Consider the following 13,147-nt stretch of genomic DNA (forward strand, 5'->3'; position numbering starts at 1 on the left):
ATTACTAAATATAATTCAGTCTATCAAAATTGAAGTTATGGGAGCAACCACAACTCATCTACCTTTAAATAGTTTCAAGTAAGAGTAGTGACATCAGAGCTACAATTACTATCTATTCTTTTCATAAGAAGGCACATAAATATTTACTAGCAAATGGAGTATTTCATTTAATATTTTAAAAATTACATGACTGCCATAAAAAAATACAATTCTGAACAACCAAACCATTAAATTCTACAAAAGAAATATCTACAAAATTTATTTACTTATAAATATGGATACAAATGACAGGATATTTTCCTATTCCCACTAACTGCTTTATACTGTAGGAATAAATATACACATTTTAAGGCAACATAAATCAATACCATTTAGAAAACTTATCTTTCACCCATATATACTACAGCTTCACACACTAGGCCCTAGTGTTTCCTTTCCTCTACTACAAATAACTATAAATAAAATAGCTGACAATAAAAAATTAAGATCTATTACTTGATGATTACGGACAGCGATAAAAAGTTTTATTAAAATAAAACATCACCTTTAATATTTACATACAAATTTATGCCAGGCCTATAGCTTTCAAAAAGGACAACAGGCAAAGTCCTCAGTGGAAAACCTTAAATAACCAACAAATAAAAATATTAAACTTTTTAGTTCTCAAAACAAAAAGCTAATATATTCATTCATCCATTTAGGAAATATATTCTTAATGCCTACTGTGTCATACCTTTTTCTAAGTGCTATCAGTAAACCAAACAGAAACATTCTTATCCTTCTGGAGTTTACATTCCAGTGGGGTGGGTGGGGAAAAGAGGCAGATACTTTGTTTTCCATAGTACTTATCACCTTCTAATATATTATACTAGGAGATGCCTTCAAAAAACACCTTCTAACTTGTTTTGAAATCAGTATAAACTTCTATATAAAAATATGAGAAATCAAGTTTGGAAGTACAGTCAAGAGATATTGCAAGATATACGGTAACATTATGTTCATTATATGTCACTTTGCAAAGCAGAATTTCATTTAACATGATTTCCAATAATAAGGTTGAAATAAGATTAAAACTGTAAGTTAACCATAAAATAAATCAACCACAAAATTATAATGAACCCAAGTGCTCCAGGCCAGTTAACCAAGGTTTTTAAAAAAATATTTTGTACCAAACAAAATTCATTATAGTGAGATAAAATACTTACAAGTTAAAGAGTTAGATAAAACTATTTTAAAGTTAAGTGTAGATCCAAGGCTTACCATGAACCTATGTGTGAGATGCATGGGCGTAGAACCTGACTGGAATGGCTTCTGCCGAGGAGTTGGCATTGGCCCATCATAAAACGGCCTTTGGGATGTTACAAGTGGTAGATTATGAATGCTGTCTGCCTGATCATCTTCCTCCTCTTCTTTGAGAAGACTAGAACCAGTTTTTAACATTGTAACATCTAGAAAACAAATAATTATAATTAGAGAATCATAAATACCAATGATCTGGAAAAAAGAAAGCATTATGCAATCTAAATAACCTTTTCCATTCATACTTAATAATACACTAACATGCTATCTGCCTCTTCCACTATGTTAATATTTACAGTGATGGTGCAAAAACAACAGAGGGTAAAACTGTTGGTGTGGTAACATGAATTAGGGTAGTAGCACCAATCTGTATTAGTAGTCGACTAATATAGTTAGTTAACCACCATTCAATTGCAGTAAAAATACTAATTCTGTTGAATCTTGATCTAGCATAAATTTTTAAAAAAATATTCTCTGTGCTAAAATGGGAAGTGTGCATAAAGTGTGATGTCTGTCCCCCCCCCCAAAAAAAGCATTTGTGTAATTGAGTTGTAAGCTAATCATTTTTACTTGAAAGAATGCCAGATAAACTATGGCTATGCCGACCTTGATTATTCAGTAAACATTTTCTTTAAATAAATGAAGTTGATCATTTAAGAAAAATAACTGAGAGATTTGTTGTCAATGATAAAATTTGAGTTTTCAAGCAAAAATCAGAATATTAGAAAACTTGTACCTGCCACCATGAACTTGACTGCCTCCTAATGTTTAAAAACTTCTGATGAGATTGGTGATGATACTAACAAATATAACCCTGGATAATGTGTCAATATTAAAAGACCCGCAGACCTGCAGTGAACCAGTATTTTCCAAATTACCAATGCATATATTTCAAAATCAAACATGGTAAATTAAAAGATCCGTTCAAGTCAGACCAATGGATTTTAATGTAATACAGCTGGAATGTTCACTGGAGTTTCTGAATTCCACATTGCAAATAAGTTGAATTTTTGCTACAGTAGCAAAGAAGAATATCTACAAGTATTTCAACAGGCTGTTAAAATACTCCCTTTTCAAACCACATATTCATGTGAACCTGAATATTCTACACATATGTCAAGCAAAAACAACATATATGGCAGTAGACTGAATTCTGAGGCATGAGAGAATTCAAGTCATCTTCTATGCCAGACCCTAAAGAAACTTGCAAAAGGGTAAAATAATGCCACTTTTCTTATGAAATTTTCCATATGAAACGTTATTTATGTTTACAGAAATGAGTTTGTTATTTTAAAGTAAATATTTTTTAAAATTTCTCAGTTTTAGTTTCTAATATGGTAAATAACAATAGATATAACTCCATAAATGATTTTCTTTGGGATCGTCAGAAGTTTTTAAGAATGTAATGAGCTCCTGAGACCAAACATTTGAGGACTTCTATCCTATAAAACCCTATATGATTTAAATGTAGCACAAGTCACCACCATAAAATGGTATTTGGCATTTTACTTGATAATGTTCAAATGTGCTATTTTAGCATTCAAGTTGTTGCAATAGGCACTTTATTTAAAGGTTTTTTAATTGTAATCTCTATTTCTTTAAGAGATACTATACTATTCGGGTTACATATTTCTTGAGTTAGCTTGGTAGCTTGTTATCTTTCAAAGAATTTGTCCATTTTATCAAAGTTGTTACATTTATGGGCACAAAGTTGTTCACAACATTCTCCTTTATTCTTTTTTTTTTTTTTTTTTTTTAAGATTTTTATTTATTTGAGAGAGAGAGACACAGCGAGAGAGGGAACACAAGCAGAGGGGGTGAGAAAGGGAGAAGCAGGCTTCCCGCGGAGCAGGGAGCCCGATGCGGGGCTCGATCCCAGGACCTTGGGATCATGACCTGAGCCGAAGGCAGACGCCCAACGACTGAGCCACCCAGGCGCCCCTATTCTTTTGTTATTAATAGCAATGCTATCTTACAGAAATGAGTTATATATATAATTTTAAATTTTCTAGTAGCTATATTTTAAATAGTAAAAAAAACCCAGGTCTAATTAATTTTAATATTATTTTATATTAATACTATAATTTCAACATGTACTCAATGTAAAAAAGGACTAAAATATTTTGCATTCTTTTCATATTGTCTTCAAAATCTGGTTGCATTTTACACTTACAACACATCTCATTTTGAACTAGCCACATTTCAAGTGCTCAATAGCCACAGGTAGGGCTAGTGGCTACCATACTGGATATTATAGATCTATAGGATCTATGGTGATGACTCTCCTCTCATTACTTATATTAGTCATTTGTGCCTTCTTTTTCTTTCCGGTCAGTCAGGATAGAGATTTAACAACTTTACTGATCTTTTCAAAGAATTAGCTTTTGGTTTCATTGACTTTCTTTACAGTTTTTTGGTTGTCAATATCACTGAATTGTTTTTTATTTCCTTCCTTCTGCTAGTTTGGAGTTAATTTCCTCTTCTTTTTCTTACCTTGCTAAAGCAGAAGCTTAGATCATTGATTTGAAACCTTTCTAACAAGTATTTAATACTATACACTTCCCTCTATGCACACTGCGTTAGCTACATTCTACAAATTTAATAATGACTTCAAATAACAGTTTTAATAAAAAAATTGAAAAGATCAATCAACAGGACAGATAATCATATCCACAAAGTCAATACATACCAACTGAGTTTTCATCATCTTCTAGGATGTGACGTCGCTGTCTAGGACGACCTGAGGCCAGCATGAGGTCGTCATCCTCTTCCTCATCATTTATAATCCTCTTTGAAAAAGAGGGGGTCTCCACTGCATTGTCATTTAGAAAATCACCAGCATTATTTGTATCATCTCCATCAAAAAGATCATTGTAATCCTTTTCCACTCTGCTAGAAACCTTGAACAAATTAACATAAATTACAAAGTATTAGTGAACTATTTAGATAAACTCAATTACTCAAAAGGCAATTCTGTAATATGCACCTATACATTCTACAAAGTAAGCAAATGCCCTGACAAGAATAATTAATAAATGTACTTATGAGGACTATATTTACATTTATGTGAGACCTAGTCCTTACTTTAAGTGCCTTATAGTCTATGGATGGGACAGGAGTGTAGGACAGGTATGTAAAGAAATACTATATATACCCCCAAAACAAGGCAAGATTTTACTCCTCAAAAGTCATTCTCCAGAGAAGTCACCTAAAGTCCCTATAAAGTCTCTTATTATAAGATATTCTCTCATTTACTTTTATTTTAAATTTACTTTATTTTGCTTAGGTAGGATATGTTTGCTTTCAATCTCAGTTAAAGCTAGCTTTTTTTTTTTTTGGATGCTTATAAAAGTAAATGCATAGAACCAATAGACAAAGGAGGCAAGGAAATTCAACATTAATCCCTGACTCCTAGGAGTATGAACATTGTAGATGTAGAATCTACCATTGTAGATCCCAGATATCACTGTAAACAGTTTTTGAGCTCACATTACTGTATTTGTTGGGTAATCTCCACGCCCAACGTGGGGCTCGAACTCATTACCCTGAGATCAAGAGATGCATGCTTTACTGACTCAGCCAGCCAGTGAGATCATTTTAAAAAGTGAATAGTGGGTGGCTCAGTCGGTTGAGCATCTGTCTTCAGCTCAGGTCATGAACCTGGGTTCAAGCCTGGGATCAAGCCCCGCGTTGGGCTCCCTACTCAGCAGGGAGTCTGCTTCTCCCTCTGCCCCCCGCCCCGACCCTGCTCATGTTCTCACGCTCTCTCTTGCTCTCTCAAATAAATAAAATCTGTAAAAAAAAAAAAAGTCAATAGTAAGCAGATACACTGTAGAGCTCACAACTGACTCATAGGATTAATGAAAACTGTACAACTGTTAAGCCAATGGAAACTTATAATCTGGTATAAAATTCTAATGAGAGCACCATTAACAGATTCAAAAGGACTTTATCACAAATCTTTTAGATGGAAGTACATAAAATTGTGTTCTAGAAAACTAATGTTTAATGAAATGAGAAAACAGGAAAAATATGCTTCTAAACTCCTGTATTTAAACATGATTTGAAAGGAATAATTAAGAACTAAATGCTCTACAAAAATACTTAACTTTTTCTTTATATTTAACTATTTTATCTATAGTCCTAAAAGTTTATGTACTCTGTTAAAAACTTTTTTTTGGATTTTAAGAAAATTTTTTAAAAAATGAGGATTTTTGGGGGGCACCTAGGTGGCTCAGATGGTTAAGCATCTGCCTTTGGCTCAGGTCATGAGCCCAGGGTCCTGGGATCGAGCCCCACATTGGGTTCCTGGCTCAGCGGGGAGCTGCCTCTCCCTCTCCCTCTGCCTCTCCCCCTGCTCATGCTCTCTCTCTGTGTCTCAAATGAATAAATAAAATCTTTAAAATAAATAAATAAATAAATAATAAAAATGAGGATTTTTGCCTTATACTTATGATGAGGTCCATAAAGTGTTAGAGGTGTTATGACAGAAGTATGTACTGTGAAGAAAAGCAAAGAGAAGAGTGGGCAACTCTGGATATAAGGGTTAAGGTTTTTGGTTTTTTTTTAAAGATTTTATTTATTTGACAGAGCACAAGCAGAAGGAGAGAGAGGGAGAAGCAGGCTCCCTGCTGAGCAAGGAGCCCAATGGGGGACTCGATCCCAGGACCCAGGGATCATGACCTGGGCCGAAGGCAGCCGCTTAACCAAGTGAGCCACCCAGATGTCCCAAGGGTCAAGGTTTTATAAGCGGTGACCTTTGAACTAAAAACTGTTTCTCAATTTACTGTTTTTATAATGTTACACATGCATATAAATTAGTTACAAGGTTTATTATAAAAATGAAAACAGTCCTCCTGCACAGCCTCCAACTTACTTTTCTATTCTTTTAGATGATTCTTTTGATATCTTCCTCCATAGTTTTAAATAATATTGTGCTATTTTTTTGGTTTTTCAGTTTTAATCATTATCTATTAAACACATCCTATTAACTTCTGTATATTAGGAAACATGAGGATTTGGTGTAATTTTCAACCACCCCTACTCTCTTGTACGTATGTACACTATTCTCCTACACCAATCCTCCCAATATAGATATATTCTCATTTTGGTTGGATCAATATACAGAATTTAGATTATTATGACCATGTAAATGGTATGCATGGTTGAATAAAAATAACATATAAAGTGTTGTGCTAGAGACTGTTCTAATTCTATATATAATTCATGTAATTCTCACAATAAAACTCTAGGTAGTAGACATTATCCCTACCCTCATTTTATAAATGTGGTATATTGTGATCACCTTTCCTTGCTTTTATAAATTTTTTCCCTGGAGTTAAGAATCTTCTCTCTCTTTAGGTCTTTTTTCTTGGACAGATTCCCCAAAGACGATTCTTGCAATCTCTTGCCTGAAAAGCCTAGGTAAGAGTGGCTGACAATGCTATAGGAGCCAAGTATGAAAAATAAGCTGGGAATTTTAACATCCAAGTATATACATTTTCATTTAATCCTCTTCAGTACAGTATTCCTCTTCCACCCAATGCTGCTCAACTGTCCTCAGTTTACCAACCAGAGACCTTCTCTGTTGTACCTTTTCTAGAGGACAAATCTCCAGCATTCTGCCAGAATATACATGGCAGTGAGGGAAGGCAGTTACCTAGCTGTGCACACTAATGTTAAGACTAAGATATCTACTTGTTTATTAAACCAATTCTCCTGTTTTTAACCCCACTTTTAGAGGTGCCTAGTGCTACCAAATTTTGAATCATTGCGGGATTCAGTCAGGCAGGCTGAACTGCATCTCCGCTTTCCCCCAATTGCAGTCTTAGGAGTCAATTTTTCGACTTTTTGAGAAGCTAAACTTAAGTTTCCCATCATGCTTCTATTTTCCAGGGGTTCCAGGTATCAGTATCTCAGTAAACATAAATGGGTATGTTAAGTGAATGATCTTTAACTGGAACCCTAAACCAAAACTTAAAATATGACTGGGTATATTTGCCAGGCAGGAAGAATAACAAACAAAAACAAGGCATTGTATAAAACAAGGTGGCCTGTTTAAAGCAGTAGATGGCTAAGCATTAAGACATGTAAGGGTAGCTCTAAGAGTTAAAGCTAATTTAGAGCAGAAAAGGTTTATAGGCTAAACTAAGTTATAGTTATTAACTCTAATTTTTATCTATATTTATTTAAATAACAATCTCCAGAATACCAGGATACTAAAATAGTATTTCATAATGGTATTCTTTATAAAGCCAAGGAATATTAACAGGCATTATATGGAGGGGAAAAGCTTCTCAGTAAAATATATTTAGGAAACATTAGGTTAAACAAGTTTAAACAGTTTTCTTTGTGATAAATCATTACTGAACATCTAGTATAATAACATGAATTATAATTTTCCAAGAAAGTAATGTATTTTGTGGAGTTTTCCAAACCCATATGACCACAAAAGACTCTGAAGAAACTATTTCACCATCTATTGCTTATTACCTTACTGCTTGATGTCTTTCCACTGGGCTCACAAACATTCTCCAGGAGCCCTAGATTTCCTTCTGCATCAGTATAAGCTATTCGACCACAAGTAGGATGCCATGCCAGGCCACAAATTGCATAACCTTTCTCATGTTTCACCCTAAAAATTAAAAGGTGAGTTCTTAAAACACTACCAAAAGTATATAAGCTATACATTTCTTTAGATAAATTTTAGTTATAAAAGGTTAAATGACTTCTGACAAACTAATAACTCTATGTTTCTATTCTGACAATCTAATACTTGCAAAAATTTGAAATATTTCATCATAAAACAAAAATCTAATAGAAATAAGAAAAAAAAAGACAAAAGGGAGTGTCTGGCTGGCTCAGTCAGTAGAGCATCCAACTCTTGATCTCAGGGTCGTGAGTTTGAGCCCCACACTGGGTATAGAGATTAGTTGAAAAAAAAAAAAAAAAGACAAAAGATATGTTGAATCATACCTTTCCATGCAATCTTTGGTTTCCACATTCCAAACTATAATTAAACCATTAATACTCCCTGCAGCTAAATATTGCCCACAGGGAGACCAGGTTACTATATTTAGGGCCTATGAGGAAAAACAATTAATAAATAACAATTTGCACAATTTGAAACTAAACACTTATTTTATTACCAAATTCAAATTTTTACAACTCACATTCTGTGTAACTTCTAATTAAATTGATTCATAAATGACAAGACAGTTTATTTTTTAACTTTCTTTTTCAGTAACTTTCAACTATCACTAGCAGCTATTACTTTGTTTACCATGAGAAAATTATACTGGCACAATTTTAAAAACAAAATCTAAAAACTGTTATTATCCTAGAAGAGAAATCATAAAAAGTATCCTCTCAGCTGTCACTATCAAGATGAAGAGAACCATATTAAGTGAAGTGAATCATATTAAGCCACTGCTGACCTACTGGGCCTCTTGAGAGCCAAATGGGAATGTTTAAGAGAAGAAGAGAGAAAGAATATAGAACATTTCCTGCTCTAAAATTCCACAGTCTATGATCATAAGTCTCAATGAAACTCACTTAACAATAAAGGCTAATGAATTACTGATAATGTGAAAATAACATGTTCTAATACTATGTTAGGGTTAAATTTGACTTCTTATAAATTAAAAGATTGATCAAATTTCACAAGGAAGAGAGTTCACATAAGACCTAGCAAAGACCTATCTACTGTCCAGTTACTGGCTAAATGAAGAAAGGCTGAGGGGCAAAAGGTGGACACATGCACAACAATTTGAGGTTGTTATCCATGTCCAACAATACTTAACTACAACTGTATTTAGGCAAAGTATGCATGAAATATTCCTGTCAGCCTAATGAAAGTTTCACTTACAAAACGTACCTGAGAGATGAAATTATCTGAAAGATCATATTGATTATTCCACGTTTCTCTTCTATATAGCTTAACAGACTTTTCCATAGGAATTGCCAGTAACTATTAGGAAAGATAAATGATTTAAACAAAAGTTTACATTAAATTAGAGAGAAAAAAAAATCAAATAAGACTATGAAACATAAAGCAAAATTGTACTATAATTGGCAACTAACAGAACTCAGAAAATTACTTAAAATTTTGATAAGCAAAGAATGAGTGATCACTCTATTGCTTGCACTGAAAACCAGAGCACTTGTAGTTACGTATTTTTGATACTACTTCTCAGAAATCTAAGTCCTTTGGATCTAAACACTCATCTCATTTGTCAAAAGGAAAGAAATAGATCCAGAATGCTTTAAATATCTTAAGAAAAGGAAACTGATCTTCTTACACATTCTTCCAAAGAAAGAGACTAATAGAAAAAATACAGTATTTCCATGTTTATACAAAGAGAAAAATATTTATGAACAGAAAAACTGTTAATTGTACTGATTTTTAAATTAATTAGATTGTTTCATGAGCAAAGAAAAAATACATACTAAATTCCTCATCTATCACTTTAATGCAGAATGTAGTAGTCTTAAAGAGTTTACATGCTACAAAGGGCATATATTAAAAGAAAGTCTCCCTCCCACCTCATTTTAACAATTGCAGAATATCCTACTTTCAGGAATACCAGGATTTATTTAACCAGTTCCTATTAATAAACATTTAGTATGTTCCTATTCTTTTGCTACTACAAACAGTGATGCAACATTTTAATTATACATACCCTGTAATGCATATATATAAATATGCTTATAGGATTTATGCCTAGAACTAGTACTGTTGTTCATTCCGATAAAAACTGCCACACTCTCTTCCACATAGTATATAATCAAACTTTTGATGTTTGAACATCCGATAAATGAAAAACAGGCTATCACAATAGTTTCAATTTGTATTTCTTTTGGTATGAAAAGTTGCATATACTTTCACACGTTAAAAATCACCTATATTGGGCGCCTGGGTGGCTCAGATGGTTGGGCGTCTGCCTTCAGCTCAGGTCATGATCCCGGGGTCCTGGGATCGAGTCCCACATCGGGCTCCCTGCTCGGTGGGGAGCCTGCTTCTCCCTCTGCCTCTCTCTGTCTCTCATGAATGAATAAATAAAATCTTAAAAAAAAAAAATCACCTATATTATCTTTTTATATATAATGTTCATGTCCATGACCACCTTTCTATTAGGATCTTACTGACTTTTTTTTTTTTAAGATTTTTTTTTTCAAAGATTTTATTTATTTCAGAGAGAGAGAAAACAAGCGGGGGTAGACAGGCCAAGGGAGAGGGAGAAGCAGACTCCCCACTGAGCAGGAAGCCCAATGTGGGGCTCGATCCCAGGACCCTGAGATCATGACCTAAGCTGAAGGCAGACACTTAACCAGCTGAGCGACCCAGGTGCCTCAAAAGATTTTACTTGTAAGTAATCTCTACACCCAACGTGGGGCTCAAACTCACAACCCCGAGATTAAGAGTTACACACTCCTCCAAATGAGCCAGGCAGGCACCCCAGATCTTACTGATTTTTAAGAACTCTTTTTTTCTAAAGACTATTTATTTGAGAGAGAGACAGTGTGTGTGTGAGAGAGCACTGGTGGGGGGAGAGGCAGAGGGACAAACCAACTCCCCAATAAGTGGGGAGCCCAACGTAGGGCTTGATCCCAGGATCCCGAGATCATGACCTGAGCCAAAGTCAGACACTTAACTTACTGAGCCATCTAGGCACCCTGACTTAAAAGAACTTTCTGAATATTAAGAAAATTAGCTCTTGGGGCACCTGGGTGGCTCTACGGTCCCCTTCAAACATCGTACTGATATTTTACATTTGAATGTTCTCAAAAACTATAGGTTAATTTAAGAAAGACTGACATCTTTTTTTTTTTTAAAGATTTTATTTATTCATTTGAGACACGGATACAGAGAGAGAGAGAGGGAGCATGAGCAGGGAGAGAGGCAGAGGGAGAGGGAGAAACAGGCTCCCTGTTGAGCCAGGAGCCTGATGTGGGGCTCGATCCCAGGACCCTGGGATCATGACTTGAGTTGAAGGCAGATGCTTAACCATCTGAGCCACCCAGGCGCCCCAGAAAGAACTGACATCCTTATATCAAAAATTCCTTTCTAAAATTGGAATATATTTTTTTATTTAAGTCTTCTTTTACTCCTCTTGATAGCATGTTCAAGTTTTCTTTATATAGCCCTTTCACATTTTTGGTAAGTTTACCCTTGTTATTTCATCTTTTTGGATTTCACAGTAAATGCATCATTTTTTTCTCCACCACGTATTTTCTAAATGGCTATTATTTATATATAGGATTATTATTGGTTTTGTATATTAGTTTGTTTCCAACTACCTTACTGGATTTTCTTACTAATAATATTTTTTCCTCAGTTGATTTCTTAAAATCTCCTTATAGTCAACCATTTCATTTGTAAATAATAAGTATTCTCCTTCCTCTTTTCAAACAGTTCCTATCTTATCAGCTACTACCTCCAAAATGTTAAACGCTACTAGTAAGAGTAGACATAACAAGACTGTTTCCAGAGTTGTTCCATTAAATACAAAAATAAAGAAGAAAATTAATTCATACAAGGAAAGAACCTTTACAAAGTTAAAATGTTTTGTTTTGTTTTGTTTTAGGTAGGCTGAAGCCCAACCCGGGGCTTGAACCCACAACCCTGAGAGATTGAGACCTGAGCCCACACCATGAGTCAGATGCTTTAACCAACAGAGCCACCCAGGCACCCCCAAAGTTAAAATGTTTCTTAAAACATATCAATATTAATTGGTTGGCTTGGGGCACTAAAATTTACAACCTAAATGAAACAGTTACAATTTAACAAACTAATTCTACTATTCTCACATTCAAAGTTGACAAGAACCAGAAGAAATAACTAAAACGAAGGTTGAAAAGTAAGAGTCACTTACCTTCCCACTTTTTGGCTGCCAAGCAAGTCTGCAGATTGATTTTGCATTTATCACATCATTGCATTTTTGAAGCAGTGGCCAACTAACAGTACATGTCTGATATTTTAAAAAAGAAAATTTATTTCCCTTTATGAAACTTCTCCAAGAGATATGAAGAATGGAAAATATTTCATAGGTGCTTTCTTCAAACTGACATACTGGTATGAAAAAAGCCACTTGATTCACCTTCATCTAACTATGATATCTGATTTACCTAAATTACTTTAAATAATTCAGAGGTATAAAAAGCACAAATCTTAAATAACTAAATAAGTGTATTTCCTATGTAGAATAAGTGAACAATATACTCACTGAATAAACGTATATACACACACATTTAAAAAAAATACATTAAAATCTTAAAACATCTACAAAAATAAAGTTAAGAAATCTCCTATAAAATGTTAAGGTATCAAAGTCAACCCTTTTAAACAGTTCAAATATAAGGGGAAAAAACTGTGGTTACTGAGGCATACCCTGTGGGGAATACTTTTCTCATTAGCCACATTATCTCTAGTATGCCTCAGGAAAAATTAATGGTTCTCTTTGCCAATCCAGAGAGCTCTTTCTTCATATCTCCTTTAAAACTTTTATCAGGTTGGTTAGAATAAGTCATTTATGTGACTCTCCAAATAAAGTATGGCCAATGTCTTATTTTATTTTTGTATCCCTAACATCGAGATCCCAACACATGGTAGTTCATAGTATAGTAAATATATACTGACTGATTTTTCCCCACTGATTTATAAAACCTAAAATTGAACTATAAATCTATTTCCCTTCTGATTGGGTAGAGTTAGTCTTCAACACACTTTCACATTAGATTATTATAGGATTTGATGACAAAAACAGTACTCAATGCTACTCAAAAGAAACAAACTATAAAGAAAAAATTATTAATTTAGTCCAATGCTATGTAACACCTCATTTATGAC

The 13,147-nt window shown here is 34.0% G+C and overlaps 1 protein-coding gene across 1 annotated transcript in view; it reads right to left on the reverse strand.

The window, feature by feature from the left end:
- WDHD1 (WD repeat and HMG-box DNA binding protein 1) overlaps positions 1-13,147 on the reverse strand; it is a 57,677-nt gene that overhangs the window by 27,986 nt on the left and 16,544 nt on the right. The window contains exons 7-12 of the mRNA XM_025870008.2: positions 12,174-12,269; positions 9,176-9,268; positions 8,275-8,381; positions 7,792-7,933; positions 3,989-4,199; positions 1,261-1,448 (exon numbers count right to left, since the gene is read on the reverse strand). Coding sequence (XP_025725793.1) covers positions 1,261-1,448; positions 3,989-4,199; positions 7,792-7,933; positions 8,275-8,381; positions 9,176-9,268; positions 12,174-12,269 — 837 coding nt within the window. The remainder of the gene's footprint in view (positions 1-1,260; positions 1,449-3,988; positions 4,200-7,791; positions 7,934-8,274; positions 8,382-9,175; positions 9,269-12,173; positions 12,270-13,147) is intronic.

Source organism: Callorhinus ursinus, unplaced genomic scaffold (genome assembly GCF_003265705.2).
Source record: "Callorhinus ursinus isolate GAN/ISIS: 27379988/994484 unplaced genomic scaffold, GSC_fseal_2.0 scaffold8, whole genome shotgun sequence".
Taxonomy (NCBI): Eukaryota; Metazoa; Chordata; class Mammalia; order Carnivora; family Otariidae; genus Callorhinus; species Callorhinus ursinus.